The following is a 16775-nucleotide window of genomic DNA, read 5'->3' as shown; positions in this document are numbered from 1 at the left end:
GAAAATTGCTTGAACACTACAGCAGCACATAGGCTAATTTACTGTAATGATAACACCTTTGAGGAATGAGCCCTACTTGGTCAATATGCAAATATACGAGTGACGCCATTCTGGTCGGATCTGGGGAGCAGAGCTCATGGGTGTTTGAGGGGCAGGGACTTTCTGGGTTCGGCTTGGAACCCATCAATAACCGCTTACAGTTTTAGCTTAATTTAAAATCAGATATATTTAATAACTGGCAAATGCCTCTTTGAAACTGACAGATTCTGAAGATTTGTTTCCCTTCAAAGAGCTATCAGCCCCATCACTAGTATCATAGCCACAAGCTAAAGTCCTAGCTCCATGACTAGGAGGGAGGAGCAACTGACAGAGCCGTAGCCCCAGGCTACAGATTAGACGGTGCTCTGTGCCTTGGAATTGTCATATTTTGATTTGTGGAACCAAAGGAAAGCCCAAAAGGGACTTGCATTCATTTACGCATTATTCTGTTGTGATGTATTCTGTCTTTTATGCTCATCCAATATACTTCCTTCCCAGGCAGGAGAGATTGATGGTGGTTGTCATCCCAGGATGACACATGGACCCTGTGGTAAAGTTTGTCACTTTGCCTGTATCACCCTAAACTCCCCAAGGTGGCTGCCTCAAATTCCACATCTCTCAGCAGTTGAGTTCAAAATGACGAGGCTGCCATTAAAATCCTCTACAGCTGGATTTTCTGGCTGCTGTCTACTGATCAATGATTTATATTCACCCAAAGCTTTTAATCATTTAGTTTTGTTCCTGAGAAACAAAAGAACTTGGAAGGTTAGAAGCTCATAGTCTCAAAGTCCAGAAATTGTGCAGCCATTGGTGATTGATTAGAATGAATGAATGCATAAATCTATGAATGTGTGCATATATGTACACATTCATACATGTGAATAAAAGTACACAAAAATACTAGTTTTATTTTACTGGTTGTAATATTTGAAATATTTGTACTTTATAAATTCATCTTAATCCTGGAAGCGAAATCAAGGGACATGGATTGCAGATTAGCCATGGAAATATCTATGCATAGAATAATTAGGAGGCCATTTTTTACCTGTATTTGTCCCTATTAAACAAAATTTAAAAATAAATAAAATTGAATGAAATGGGTGTCAATCATTGTAAAATAAAATCACATGTCATTTCTTCCTCAGCTTTAGATACGGCATCAGAGTTCCTTGAAGGTCACCACACCTGCAATTCCACACCTGCCCAGCAGTCGTCACTGCCTCGTTGTTCAGGTTTTCAGATCTTTCCCTTCACACGATTTTAAAATTCCTCCAAAAAGGTACCATCTATTGCAGATGAACCAAACTCTGGCCCTCAGGGAGCACCGTCTTGCATGCTTTTGACGTCTCCCCACTAGAATTTGAAGCCGGTGAAGCTAAAACTATGCTTGCCACTTGATGAGTTTGAGGTAAAACACATTTACAGGAAAAAGTTTAGTTTTGTTTTTCTTCATAAATGTAAAATGCATATTTTTTTCTACATAATTTAATACTTGTTTGATCACAATTAATTGTTCCAGCCCTACCATAGTTAATACTGAATTTAAGGTTTTACTGCACCCGTCATGTGATAAACAGATTTGGAAAACTTTAAGACATTCAAATTTGTTAACTTGTGAAATCAGAAGTTGCAAATTGCTTATTTTTCAAGTGTGTTGATCTCCAATATCTAATAGCAGAAGGGGGTGTGGGGGCTTTTAGGGTGCTAACCCAAGCCTAGTAGAGCAAAATTCCTTGTGCAAAGTTGACTTATTCATCCTATACACATAAATTGGAAGATTGATAGTACATGATGAAAATGTTTTTCCATCTGCTGCCAAACAAGCATTTCTGAAGAGTTTAAAAATAAAGGAAATGAATAACTTTAAACAGCAGTTACATTTGAATGGCACAAAACATGCATTAGGGATATGGCTGTAGTTAGTTTAAAAGGAAGGTTCAACATATATATATATTTTTTTAAATACACATCTTGACTAAATTGTAAATTAATAGCCAAAGTGATTTCAAAAACAAAGAAGCGTTGAATGCAAAGCAGAGGTTATACAATTGTCTTATTTTTTATCTCAACTTCTGGCAATCAAGGAAAATTTGCAATTTAATTAGAAAGAGACGAAGCAAACATGAACCAACATGCTTTAGTTGATAGATTTTATGTAAGCTCGCAGAAGCAACCATATCTAAATGTTTCATTGATGTGCTCCTTTCTCATCCATCTATTCACGCTGCAACATCAGCTCTCCTTGTGACTTTTGAGCACAAAACACCTCCACCTCCTGCGGAAAATCTAATAGCCTGATGTTAATTGATGACTTGAGATAATGCCATGGCATGCACAACGCAAATCACGTTAGCAATGAAATCAAGGGTCTTAGCCTCAAGACACGTTGTAGATGAATTTTACATAAAAAGCATTTCCCATCAATCTTTGAAAAGGGCAAATTTCAAAACATCACCATGTGGCCACAGGTAACATGTTGTTGAGCAGAATTAATCTACATTTTAACATTGCTGTTCAAATGGTTTATTTGCTCATTTCTTAAACAATTTGAACTATTTAAATTGTTTCCACATGTGCCTCATATACAGTGGGAGAGTTTACATGTCCGGTAAGAGAAAATTATACTTCCCCCCCCCCAAAGCAGATGATTTAAATCATAACCAGTTTTTAAGATGAGGTTTTCTGTATAAAAAACATTTATAAGCAGCTGAGTCATCACACATATTTACATAGATTTGAATTCCCTTTACTGTGTTTTGAAGGATGATGAGTTTCTCCTATGGATGGTCTGTCACCTCCATCCTCATTCAGTCTGTGTGTAATCCATGTAGCTCATCTGTTTGCTCTTTCATCTGCAACCTGCCTCTTACCAATTACTTCTTTTAAAACGCTGCTTTACCATATATTTGTTCTTGCTGTCTGCAGAACAGCTCAGTCACATATGGATGGATTCCTAGAGACTGTGACCAATTTCACTTTTGGTTTTCAGTACAAAACGTGAATAGAAAAAAAAATTGTACATGGGCAGCAAAAAAAAAAACAAGTGAAACTCTGGTACTGTGTTTTATTGCACCCAATTAATTGGTGTAAATCAATGCGGCACGTTCTTTGTAAGTAATCATTGTTGTGCTGCTAGTATTTGGTTTCTCTTGTGAAAGAGGAGTTTGAGTATCTTCGTAACTAGGATCTTGCGAATATAAAAAAAAGCAACAAAAAACCCAAATGAGAAAGCGGAAATGTAATTTGAATATTACAATCAGATATTCCATTTATTAGAGAATGCAAAACATCTAATACATTCTAATACTTTCAGCCTAAATGACAAGAAAACACTTCGCGACAATGTCATAACAATGACATGAGACAACTTTAGTATTTGGAAAAACTAGGAATCCTCATTTTTCTTTTTCATAAAGGTTTTACCGATTAAGCTTTGAAAGAACTTGACTAATGTATACATTTCGGTTTTCTCTCTTGTCAAAAAGTGGCCCAAAAGTAAAAGGAAAATGTTCCTTTTGGGTCTTAAAAACTATAACAAAAAGTTTAAAATTTTAAAGAAACTCGGTGTACATCCATCAGCTTCATGTTTGTACCGTCAATGTTCTCATTCCTGCATGGAACAGCGAGTCCCGTTTCAAGCAGAACAGGACTTGCTGTTCTGCATGCTTTAGTGTTTAGTTGCAGCCACACAACTGACTTAAATGAGTGGGTGATTAACAGGCCTCTGCAGCACTTAAAGACATGCAGAGGAGGTAATGCAATCATTTTAATTAGGTGTACTGGAGCAGAGATGCTTTTAAAATACAAAAGGCAGCTGGCCCAAAGGATCAGGTTTGAGAACTAATGATCTAGTCTGTTGAAATTTCTACAAGACTCAAGTCATACTGCTTAAAAAAAAGGATGAGTATGTAAACTTCTGAACCTAAAGAAACGTTTCCTTATTGTTTTTCTGCCATTTAACAAATAGCCATAATTTTGATAAGAACTGACCAAACAAGTATTTAATTTTATTTAATGTCAGACAGTAAGAAGAATGTTTGTCTTTTTGTACAATATATGTAAATATTTGATTTCAAGCCTGGCAATGCCTTGAAATTCTCTAAATGAATCTTGAGATTGTTGCACTGTCAAACCAGGTGCCATTTTAATGCCTTCATGCAGTGGCGCAACTACACATTATTCAGGTGGATGCAAAAACATAAAACATAAATTGCCTCGTTATGTGCGAGAGGTGAAGGAGCGTGAGGCGCGCTGAAGTGTATGGGAAAACATAATCGGCGAGTCGCCCCCTCCAGACGGGGTTTTGGCGCCCCCTCTGGTGCTGCGCCCCTATGCGTTGCATACGCTGCATACCCACTTTTTGCGCCTCTGCCTTCATGCTAACTGAGATGGATCATATTTCAGACAGAAGACACAGCTTCCTTTCACTTTGATGGAGAGCAAGAATATGTCTTGTTCATCCTATGTTCACTGAGTTAGATCAAAGATTTTCCATTTTCTTTTCGTTTCATAAAGGTTGGAGAAGTCAGAGATGCAAGATAGATTTGATTTGCTGTGACAGAGCAAAGGACAGTTAATTGATGACAACGATTCACCGAAGCACAAGAGTCCACAGAAATGTCTCCTGTGTGTGTGACCAAAGTATCACAGTGTACTCCCCTCTCAGGGCTGTCTTTACTGTGAATTGCTTTTGCAAAGAATAAGGAAAAAAAGTTGCTGTGGTCAGAAGAGTGCCAAACAATGCAGAAAACTGAAGACATCATAGATTGCCAGTTTTCTTGCATTTTTGAGTGGCTTTGAGGTGTAAATGGAGCAGAGAGACAGAGAGGACAGACGATGTAGCTATGATGCCAATCTCTAACAAAAACAACAGAAATGTCTCTCTATACTACTATCTTATCTGCTTTTGGCCATGGTTGCTTTACGACAGGTTACACCTTTTTGTCCCTTTAATGACAGGGTTTTTGAGAGTTTTTTTCTTTTGTCACTTAAATGTTTTAAACATACCTATTTAATCAAATATTGAATATCCCCACCATGCATCCAAATGAGCACACCAGTCTGTAATATGACAAGGCAGGCTGCTTTTTCCAACTTAAAAAATGTGAGGATATAAATGTTGAAAACTGCTGAAGTACAAAACCTGAAGAAAAATCATCAGCAATCATCCTTGGCCTGCTTAATGAAACCCAAATATTTAAAACAAAATATACATTGCTGAAAGTCTTCATGAGCTTCTTTGCTAGCTTTTGGTACTTCCTCTGTATTTCATAACAATCGATGTTATAAAAACTGTTAATTCTTCAATAGATTAAATTATATTTAAGATGTTTAAATGGAGAAAAATATGGATATTAGCAGCTTTGATTTAAAATATAACCCTGAGATATCCTTCAAGTCTGATGTTTGTGTTTTGTAGAATCAGCAAGTCAGAAACAGTTTTACAATCCTGCAAGCTCCTCCGGTGCCCGTTTTCCTTTAACAAAGTTAAGACTAGAATAGCCTGAGTGATTTACAATGCAGACAACACCTTTATCATTTCTGTGACAGGTGTTAGATTGGAAATAACAATGGTTACACAAGAGTAGTCAAACACAGACATAATTAAAATTAACTATCAGAGCAAATCCCAGGCATGTTGTCCATAATAACACGGCAGTGACCATAACCCACAGAGAACATCTAATGACTGGCACATTATGTACATAAAGATCAATCAATGCCAATGGCATTAATTATTGCAAGACCGTCCTCACTTCAATGGATTACAATATGATTTTCCTTGTGTTACCCAAAATAAAATTACAAACGAATGTAAACTGAAACATTAAAACAAATAATGCTTATGTAAAGATTTTTTTAGCCAATACTGTGTTTAGTCCACATGCTACTCTTGGTGCAATTACAAAAGAAATCTGGATTTATGTCTAAAGTATTTCTTTAAACACATAGTCCACGTTTAATACAGTTGCAAGAGGAACAAAAAGAGAAAACAAGTAGGAACACATGGAAAATAACATTGTACCACAATATGATTATAGATCAAAGCAGCATGTTGTCCATAACAAACAAACAAACTAATAAAGTTGCTTGAAAAGCTTCTAATAGGGCTGCAAAGGAAAACAATATACGTGGCTTCTCATTCCTGGAGAAAATTTCAGAACATTCTGTCACCAGCTCTTTTCCAAACAACTTTATGAAGCACTCTAAACAACAGCTGGATTGACCATAATACTGTAAATTAAACATAGGAGATACAGAAAGGCCTAAGAATAAAAGGTGATGAAACACCCAAGAATATACATCGACAAAAAGTAGAATACAATACAAATGGTACCAGAAGTAAAAATGAGTCCAATGTCAATAACTCACACTGGGTAAAAAGCCATAGGAGTGGCATGGAAGAGAGTTTTTAAATTAGATTTAAAAATGTTAATATAAGGTTGCAGGTTAATGTTTATTGACTAAGCATTCCATTGAATTCTGCAGCTGCAAGATAAAATCTTCATCTGATGACCTGAGAGCATATATGGGTGTATGAGTTCTGAGAAAAAACATCTTAAAATACTTCAAAATTAAGACTTAGAATGGCACAGAGATAAAAAGTGAATCAGTGAAGGGTAGCACAAATTGAAGGACTCTGCTCTTGTTCAAATATGCCTTTCATCTTGTACAAGATGTGAGCAAAGAACAGAAGACTATTTCTAAAAACGGGGCCATTACACTAAACAAGACATAAGGTTATAAAAGCACGGGCTACTCTTTCAAGATTTCTTTTAGACAAATCAGGCTTCATCTCAACTGCTTCTGTTGAAAACACAGGGCATGTTTTCCTTACTTTCAAGTTTAAGGGATCCGTTTTTACACCCAATTTTGAATTAAAGCTCAATAAGAGATGCCAGAAAAGTAAGGTTGATAAAAGTGTTCCTTCCTGTGCGCTTCAGTCTAAATAACATAAGTCCAGGCTGTCTTTAAAATATTAAAGATTTAATACCATGCATTTCCTCCTATGAAGAAGGGAGTCAAGGAGAATCTGAATGTGATTCAGTTGGGAAAAAATCTGATAGATGTAAACCTAAAAAAAAAAGGTAATACCATGCTTTTAGTAAATGGTATCAACTAGCATGAGAAAAAAAATGGTAATCTATAAAAGGACGAGACTGACAAGTTAGTCTTGTGGCTCCCCCAAAGCGAGGCCAGGAGAGCTGGAGACAACAAAATTAAAAAGTAGATCCTAACACTAGGATGAAAGGGGCTCAACATATGATACCTAATGGCTGCTCAAAGCTAGAGATGATGATCTTCTAAGCATTGAAATCCACTGCTAAGTTCAGCAGCACTGAACTTAACCAACTGCTGATACCAATTGTATAACAATTAAGCCGCAGAGAATGAGTGTTGTTGCATTAACCTCTGTCCTGAATACATAAGGTGGTATGATCAAGTTTGTGTTTCATGGTTGCTAGGAGGATAAGCCACAGTTTTAAATAGCTTCTCACACCTTTTACTCCACAATAATGAACTCCATATAGCTTACAATTGCCTTATTGTCTTTTTCAGACAGGTGGCAAGATTTGCTACGTTATATTACTCATTCCTTCTTGATATTTTATGACCACATACCTGATGCATCAAATCATTATTGTCAAAACCTCTCCTTGTATGTTTATTGTCCGTTTCATAATTGGTTACTGTATTGTTTTGTATGATGTGAAGCACTTTGAACTGCCTTGCTATGTAATGAACTATAGAAATAAACTCAACTTCAGTAAAGTTGATCAAACATACAGTAGAATATCAAGTCCTGTTTTCTTCCTTAACCTTTTAGATCTCACAGAATAAGGGCCTTTTACAGTTTGGCTCAGATTTGACTAGATAACAGGTAAAATACCGAGTCTTCTTGTTTCCCTAAAGTGCTTTAAATTGGTAAACAGAATTCAAATAGGTGGTAAAATATTCTTTTACTATGGCTTCATATAATAAACTGCATTAACCTGCAGTAAACAATCCAGTGACTGGAGGAAAGACATGTTGATCAATTCAGAAAAGAAAAAAAAAATAAAGCCAAAGATGTCTTTGCAAAGAAGAGAAATTCACTACTTAGGAATGCTATTCTTAGAACACATTCTATTCTTACCACTTGCTATTTGGTGTGAATGTAGTATGTGGAGTGAGTCTTATTTTAGTTTCAAGGCGTGATCATTTCCAGTAAACAGAAAAAAAAAACTGAAAGAACCTGATATACTTCCACGGCGGGAGGAGGAGACTCACGGTAAATTGGGAGCACAGAATGAAAAGGAAGTTGGCATTCTGAAGAGAAGAGACACGTGGGTGGTGCTCATAATAAGCAGAAAAACAGGAACCAAGTGATAACATGTAACAAAGTACACCTGCACACCTGAGCAAAGCCACTCCTTGTCCAGAGTGGCTCAGAGATGGTTGACTAGCTGAAGCAAGAGGTTGGTCTAAAAAGGACTGCAGAGGATTTTAATTTCGTTTGGGAGAATTTTTTTTGAAGACTGTAATTCAATGTATTTGTATATACATATAATTTGGAATTCCATCTACAGCAGCAAAAATAAACTTTTTTCTCCTGCTTATATGCACTCTTGAAGAAAATGTGGCCTAGGAACATAGTGGTCCTTCTTCTGTTCTGCTATGGTGAGTAAAACCAGCTAGTACAGATTTAACTTTTTTAATTTGAAGATGTTTAGATGTAGATGTTTCACTCAATTAACTATTTATTTAGGTAATACTATTAAAAGCAAATAATAGTTACAACCATCAGCACATGGAAAAAAACCTCTGCCACTCATTAATAATGAAGGAAAGTCTGAGAACTCCATCACAGGAAATGCTGGTTTATTTTAATGTTAATTCAAGATTGTATCACTTTTAAGTACACTTCTTTAAGTATAATGTTTTAAACATATCCGTTTTAAGTTTCTTGACTGTCATATGTGTTATCTCTACCATCTCCAGGTTAGTAAATAAACTAAAAAAATGACATCATTTAAGTCACTTTCTATGTAAGATAATTCAGAGCAACAAAAAGTATGATGTCCTGCATGCTATTTTCTAAAGCCCGTCTTGAAATATTAGAAATGTATTGTATAAAAGTAGGTGACGGGCAGGATTAAGTAACAGCAGTTTTGAGTTTCAGTTATTAGCAGAGACAAAGTCCAACTCCAACAATACTTTCTGCGACGCCCTGAATCCAGGGTGTAATATCACACTGGGCTCTGAGTCACCTATTGCTCAGGATAAAAATATGTTTGAAAGTGAAAATTTTATTTACTGCGTATAATAAATTGGCATCACATTCGAAGACTAAAAGCAGTTTAAAATGCCTAAAACTTGTTTTTTGACACCTTTTCTAAAAATGATTGGAACAATAACTATTAAATTTGTTGAATAAACAAACCAAGTAAATAAGCAGAAATACATTTTCTCCCTTTCTCCAACAGCAAGTCCCTCAACTGGAAATGACCGTGTGTATTTTAGGTCCAAAAACTTTTACAACGTTCTTCACTGGGATCCTGTGGAGCCAGCTTTTCCAGGCCAAAAAGTTCTCTATAGCGTGCAGTACTGGAGGTAAGATCAGAGTACTGAATGTTAATTGTCATTAATCTAAAGTCTCCGAAGAGGCCATTTTCACCTAATGTCCAGATGACAATACACAAAAAGAAGTCTAGTACAGACTTCCAAAACTGTTTAGACAACATAGTTGTTCAAATTTCAAAGAAATTTTTGTATTTGTGTTTTTTGCATAAATTAGCAGTTAACTGCTAAGTCCAATGAACTATGCTGTAACTCCAAATTAAGATTATTCCTACTCACTAATCAAAAGTACTCCACTTTAAAACCAATAAGGGTCAACACTTTGAATAAACCTAGTCTACTAAACCATTGTCAACTACACAGCTGCAAGTTTTGAAATTTAATTTAATATTCAAGTGCCATCCATGGTATAGATAACTATCAGTATTGAGTAACTGGCCTCATTGGTCTTAGATTTTTCCTGAGCAAACAAAACTGTAGATTATCCTTATTTTTAGTGTTTACTTATCTCACACGTATGGATAAAAATCATTACTGATATAAATTTGTTATAAAAGGATTACTGATTGCACATTAAAAATGAGAACTTTATGTTATTAAAGGTAAAGTTTAAACAGTAATGATTTCTTGGTTAATGTCAAGTTGTCATAAAGAGATTTTGAATAATGTCAACTTTGTATTAAAAGTGTCCTAATTTACCGAATGACGCTTTAACAGTCAGAAATATTCATGAAGGCTTATTCATGTTCATGACAGGTATGTCATGTTTATGAAAGTGTCATGACAGTCTTATTCAACCCCCTTCAAATAAAGTGTTACCTAAGTATCATACATTCAAATGACCAATAGCCTATCTTTGGCCATTTAGATGGTTTCTTAGTGCCATGGTGCTCATGCCTGAAAAAGAATTTAATAACTAAATTGAAGGAAAGAGGGAAGAATATATTCCTTATATTGTGCATTGACACCTTGCTTGCAACTATACAAGCTCTGAATGAGAATGTAGGAACTTAATTTTAAATTTGTCTGTAAGATTGAATTGGTTTAGTAGTTACACAATTAATGCGGTTGTGAATTTCCAAAAGACTGACTATACTGTCTATTGTACTGATTACAGGGGTGATGACCAGAACTACTTGAAAAAAATGGAGTGTCAAAACATCACCAGCCTGTCATGTGACCTAACTGCAGAAACCCCATCAGTGTATGACGTTTACTACAAAGCTAAAGTAATGGTTAATGGGAGCTGTCATGGCATCACCACCTCCTTTAATCCCTTGAGAAACAGTAAGATTCTCCACACGCGTTGTTTTCTGATGTACTTTATCACAAATGTATTCTCCTATGACATTCATTTATTGTTTTAATTTTCTGTCTGTAGCTGTCTTTGGTCCACCAGTTTTGTCTATTCGCACAACAGCGTCCAGCCTGCATGTCAACATCACGGTGCCAAAGGGGCCAAATGGAAAATCCATTCCAAATATCATCAACTCCACCAAAAACGCTGTGCTGGAGTACACCTTAAAAATAACCCGTCCACAGTGGGCTGCACAGGTTTGTTGAAATTAACAAACATCATGAACATATGTTTATCTTGTATTAGAAAACATGTTGCATTAAATATATTATTGAAACTGGATAAAATACTATGGTAAAAAGTAGGCATAAATATATATTTGATTTTAAAGAGGAATGTCTTATTGGCATAAAAATCGCTACTCTTCTGGGTATTTTGGTTAAAATTAGAAATGTCATACACAAGCTACTAAAGACAAATAGAGGGAAAAAAACAACAGCACAAAAAATACTTAATTTAAAAAGGACCAATGTTCACCTAAATCTTTTTTAAATCTTAAGTTAATAAGAATTACAAATTAAACTAAATAAATTAAATGGACAATAATTAAGCATGTTCTGGAGATCATTTCAACATAAGCATTGGTTTGAAAAGCAGTCTTGTCCAAAGCTAAATGTGCACACAGTGATAAGTCTGACCTTTGAGCAACAGCCATCTTCAGCTCTAAAACTGGAGAGTCGACTGTGAACATTTAGTTCTCCCAGTTAGATTGTATAAAATTGGTTTTCTGAAGTTGATTTGTTGAAGACTTTGGAACACAATGACATCTACAAACGGATGGATAGAAATACAAATAATGAAGCAGATCGGTTTTGTTTTTCATAACGGGAAGGTTGCAGTCGTGTCTGTTATTGTGCTATGGCCTTGTCTAATTCCAAACAGTGGGTAGCTCAAAATATAGTTTCCAAACATTTTCCTGTTAATCTATAAAGATATATATATATATATATATATATATATATATATATATATATATATGTGTGTGTGTGTGTGTGTGTGTGCGTGTGTGTGTGCGTGTGTGTGAATTACGTTTTTCCCCCCTTTTCAAATTTACCCTCTTTTCAGGGTAATTACACATCTGTATAAGAGCATTTTCAGACATTGTGCTTTACTGCGTCCGCTGCAATATTTATTTTTTTAAGGAAAACACTTTGGTCTTACTTTCCAAAAATGCTAGGTCAATTTGACCTATTCTGACTGCAGTGAACTAAATGTCAATTTATTCTCCTATCCTGCCGTGTCTCCAGGTCCTCAAAAGCAAAAATAACTACTTTGACATCAACTTAAAGTACAACGAGTCCGTCTACTGTGGCTATGTGGTTTACAAAGCTACTCCAGAATGGGGTCACTCAGACAGTGAGAATACATCCTTCTGTGAAACTCTGCCAGGTGAGCAAAATGATTATCACAAATTTCATGCTAGAGTTGATTGATTTTAACAATCATGATTTATATATTTTTAATAATTCAAGTAAATTAGATTTTGCTTTAAATACTTTATATGTGTTTTAAGAATCTGATTGGACGTGGCAGGAACCATTAGAACATTTACAAAAATGTGATACAACTGAAAGCAACAGTGTCACTCTTAACAGCTCTGGAGTCACAGCTGCTGGAGAGATGATGCATCAATTAAGACACTTGAAGATGGTGCATTTTTCCCAAATGCTGCTTTAATCAGTTTGAGCAAATCTTCTTGAGTGATTGCAGCCACTTGGAAATAATGCAGTGTTTAGTAATACATTGCTATAAATTGTTGTAAAACCATCCTTTGCTAAACAGTCTGCACTATGAACACCATTACAGCACAGAAAAGTCTAACCAATTAAAACTTGTTACACTGCAGTTTCAGATTGAGATGTGTCCTTACTATTGTTGACCATTTAATCAAAATAATGGTTTGTTCTATAAAAATTAACATAACTACTGGGAAACTAACTTTCTACATAATTAGAGTTCAACTGAAAAAATATATTTTTTCACATTTTCAAAGATGACTTCTCCTTTTATCCTAATATTTTCAAAATTTATACAAAGTCAATCCAAGCTTATTCAGAAGGGAGTCCTCTGTAAGTTTCTCTGAACACATTATGCAAGATCCTCACAACAAAACAATTTTCAGAAGCAAATACAGCTTTTGGAACATTTTAGTACATTTAGCGGATTTAACAGTCGTACAGGGATACATTTCCCTCTAAAGATGCCTAAGCATACAAGTCATAATGGAATTTTTTCCTCTGCAAGCTTTGAAGTACCTCAGAGTGTCTTAGTTTAGAGCTACATCTGGATTTCCCCATGACATGACAGTAACACATACTTTCTCCTCCTTTAGATGATCCTCGTGTACCTTTTCTGGGGCCTATCCTGGGTGCTGCTGTTCTGGCAAGCATAGTCATAATATCAGCTGTGTGTGTGTGCAACTATGTGAAGGGTGGAGACTCAGTCATGATAAAGGCACTGGTAAGTCCGTTCTGTCGTCATAGTCCTTCCTTGAAGCAACAAGGAAATCTTGCCTTACAGGAATATCAAGCCACAGAATGCCATTACTTGAGACATTCACATACCAGTTTTATTTTAGTGATGTAAAAGAAAAACTGATTTGCTAAAGGTGCTTTCTATTGTCAGTATCATGTTAGCATTGCTCATTGTATAAATATTTCTAGAAATTAACAGAGCCCTTCTCACTGTCTTCAAAACAGGTAATATCCCCCAGCGAAAACAAACTTATGGAAAATCCAGATAAGAATCTCAGGCTTTCTGACGTTTCTAGGAAGGACACAAACCAAATAGTACACAACAAAGACAATACATCTATAAGTCCTGAGATCTCTCCGTATAGCCCACAAAACCCTGTCACAAGTGCACAGTCTTCTGGAAGCTATGCTGCGGTTGGAGTCCAGCCCCAGGATTTGCTGCTTTCTGTGAAAGCAGAAAGCAGCAAAGAAGAACCCCAGATGGAAGTAGGAATTGTTCAACCATTACCCTCATATGCTGCAAAACAACTACCCAACATTAAACCAAGTTGGAGTGATCCCGAGCAGCAGCCACTGGTGCTACAAACTGTAAGAGGCGTCGATGGACAACTACAACTCGCATTTCAACTAGGTAACACAGACAGGAAGCTTCTCTTATCAGACGTAACCTGCCAGGATGGACCGTTTAACTTTTTTGAAAGAGTAGACAGTTTAGATGGGAGAGATTCTGGCTGTTATGATAGCATGGTTAACACACCAACCAGCTTATACTGCAACACCAGTTACTCCTCCGAAACAACGGTTCCCGATTTTCAGCAAGAATGTCAGACCACGTTTCCCGGTGATGCCATATTTCAATCAGGGTACAAACAAAACTGGATGCCTGAAAGGCCACATGGACCCATCGACATTCACAGACACTTGAACCTTCATTAGTCAAGAAAAAACACAAAGAGGACATTAGGAGACATGAAGGTCAGGTGTGAAAAGGAAATGAAAAACTTTCCTACACCATAAGAACATTTTGTCCAGTTTTTTACTCTATAAATCCACCTTCCCAGCAATATCGGTCAAGGACTGTTTTTCTCCCCTCGCTGGTGGAAGAAGAAGTTGACCAGAAAAAATGGGAACTAGAAGGAAAATGTAGAACTTTGAGAAAACCAGCAGATTTGCATAAAAGTGTTGATGGTTATGTAAAAGCAGTTCTGTATGTAAATTTTCACTCCTTCATGTGACAAAGGATGGTTTGTAGTGTTTCTTGTTATTTTATATTTTACCATTTATAACTTATATGCCACAAATTACTCAAGCAAATAATGCCAAAACATATGCATGTACTATGAATGCATTTGTGTGCCATTGCCACAACTACATAGAGATTTGTAGATCTGGTACATTGTAACTAATTTCCCAACTCAGACTTCTTTAAGGTTTGTCCTATTTCCCTTTTAGCAAATTCTGATTTCTCTTAAAACTATGGTTAACCCAACACCCAAGAGTCAAAATATTTGACTTTTTATTAATTGAAAGGCAACAGACTTCTCAATTTGTGTCACATATCTACAAATGCAGTAAAGTTCTCCAAGTTATGGAATAGATATCCGGTATGTCATTTACTCATCTCACTGACTAATGTTTTTACACAACTCAAAATATAGTTGTGCACTGTTTCACAAGAAATTTGTAACTATATGAATAATTCATTTATTCTAACCACGTATAAGTATCAAGTGACCTTTTTGTCCTCATGGATTATTATTTATGCAACGAGGAGAGGAGATGTCATCGTGTGTGTATGAGAAAGCAGTCAGTGTTGCATAAGTCTGACGGTAAACACAATTTCACTATTTTGAAACTGAGAACTACTGAGGTAGCATTCTTTAGCTAGCCTGGTAAAAACCAGCCCCTTGCACTTTACTTTGCTTCATACAGATGGTCGGGACCCTCAGATATTGAAAGACGACTACTTGTTGGAGGCGTGTGTTCTGCTGAAGTTTTAAACGATTAAATCTCATTTTACCCAGACGATAACATTTGACCATGATGTATGTAATGTGCCAGCTCAATCATGAAGAAAGCTATGCTATGAAGCTTACCAGAAATTCTACACACTGTAAGCAACCATCTCCCTCTGCAAAGAGAAAAGCGCTAAGTATCCTACAGAGTTTCTTTTTCCGACTTTAACTGCTCAATATTTAGAAGTGTGGTCAACATGGACTTCCTCTGCTGCCACTGCAAGACTCCAACCAGAGGCAGACAACAACTCTAAAACAACCCAGAAATTCAATATTATTGTTCAAAACTACTTTTGTTTGTGGATTGGCTAGGATGAAATGCATCCTGAGAAATTGAGCTCTGTTGGAGAAATCCCAGACAGACCACTGAAGGGAGATGAGAATCCAGGGGATTTATATTGGAAGGCAAATTTTAAGCTGTCTTTACCTCAGTTAACATTAAACAGTCTCCTTACACATGTATTGCAAGTATTCATCCTCCTTACAATGAACTACTCAAAATAAAGGCATTGATTTTTAATTATCTATGTTTCGTTACAGATGGAGTTGGACAAAATTTTCACTAATTTCCTAGGGCATCTTTACTATATACCGTTCAAGTTATTTATGCAATATAGTTTTCAAATACATGTCACTGACTGTTATTTTACCACAATGCGACCATCAGTCTGAAAGTTTTCTGAAAACAAACCTTGCTGTGCCATTGTTTACCTAGCCACAATGTAACATTTGTCAGAGACATAGGAAAATAAGTGTTTTCAGTCTTTTGAAATAGATGGAAGATGAAACTACAAACTAGAACATTTTCCTCCCATCATATTTCAGTATTATCTATGATGCATAGAAACTCATGCCTTACTTTGTGTCTTGAAATAAGAAAATGTTTTTCAAACTTGTTTTTAATTTGTACAGATTGTTTGCTGTTCTTTTAGTGAAGGAAAAAATAACCTGTGCCACATAAAGTAATATTAGGAGGTGGTGTCGTGGCGCAGTATAAGCCACACTGATAAGAGCTTGGTTTTTAAAGCTTGAGTGCAATCTTTTATGTACAGCTGTAAAGTAATAATGTGAGGTGTGTTCAGAGTGATATGAGTAACTATGTACAAAACAATGGAAATGTATATCTATCTCTGTACAAAATGTCACGTTGATTTCTCTTGAATGTCTGTGTTGTAAAGTTAAAATTATGAGTGTACATATATATGTGTATATTTTTAAACTAGTGTAAACTTCCTTTACATAAAGGAGATTGTCAACTGTGGAAAACAATAAAATGTGAATTCTGTTTTGGGTTTCTAAGTAACAGAGGTCAAAGTATCTAGCATCAAG

General features: G+C 35.9%; 1 protein-coding gene and 1 long non-coding RNA gene across 2 annotated transcripts in view; one reads left to right on the top strand and one right to left on the bottom strand.

Moving 5' to 3' along the window:
• LOC106916636 (uncharacterized) overlaps window positions 1-16775 on the bottom strand; it is a 78824-nt gene that overhangs the window by 32258 nt on the left and 29791 nt on the right. The gene's annotated exons all lie outside the window — the stretch shown is intronic.
• Window positions 8370-16731, top strand: ifnlr1 (interferon lambda receptor 1). The gene is made up of 8 exons (XM_014985050.2): window positions 8370-8498; window positions 8655-8700; window positions 9507-9633; window positions 10718-10887; window positions 10982-11154; window positions 12205-12346; window positions 13290-13417; window positions 13657-16731. The coding sequence occupies exons 2-8, from the start codon at window positions 8658-8660 to the stop codon at window positions 14365-14367; spliced, it is 1494 nt and encodes a 497-aa protein (XP_014840536.2). The 5' UTR covers window positions 8370-8498; window positions 8655-8657; the 3' UTR covers window positions 14368-16731.

Source organism: Poecilia mexicana, unplaced genomic scaffold (genome assembly GCF_051168715.1).
Source record: "Poecilia mexicana isolate PSO_F unplaced genomic scaffold, ASM5116871v1 scaffold_16, whole genome shotgun sequence".
Lineage (NCBI taxonomy): Eukaryota > Metazoa > Chordata > Actinopteri > Cyprinodontiformes > Poeciliidae > Poecilia > Poecilia mexicana.
Note: the sequence above shows the minus strand (reverse complement) of the source record. Positions and strands in the feature narration are given on the sequence as shown.

Bases quoted from the DNA above. Each gene is read 5' to 3' on its own strand.
- ifnlr1 (XM_014985050.2), top strand. From the start codon at position 8,658: ATGTGGCCTAGGAACATAGTGGTCCTTCTTCTGTTCTGCTATG. The intron at 9,634-10,717 runs GTAAGATCAGAG...TACTGATTACAG, and splicing joins TATAGCGTGCAGTACTGGAG to GGGTGATGACCAGAACTACT. The intron at 12,347-13,289 runs GTGAGCAAAATG...CTCCTCCTTTAG, and splicing joins CTTCTGTGAAACTCTGCCAG to ATGATCCTCGTGTACCTTTT.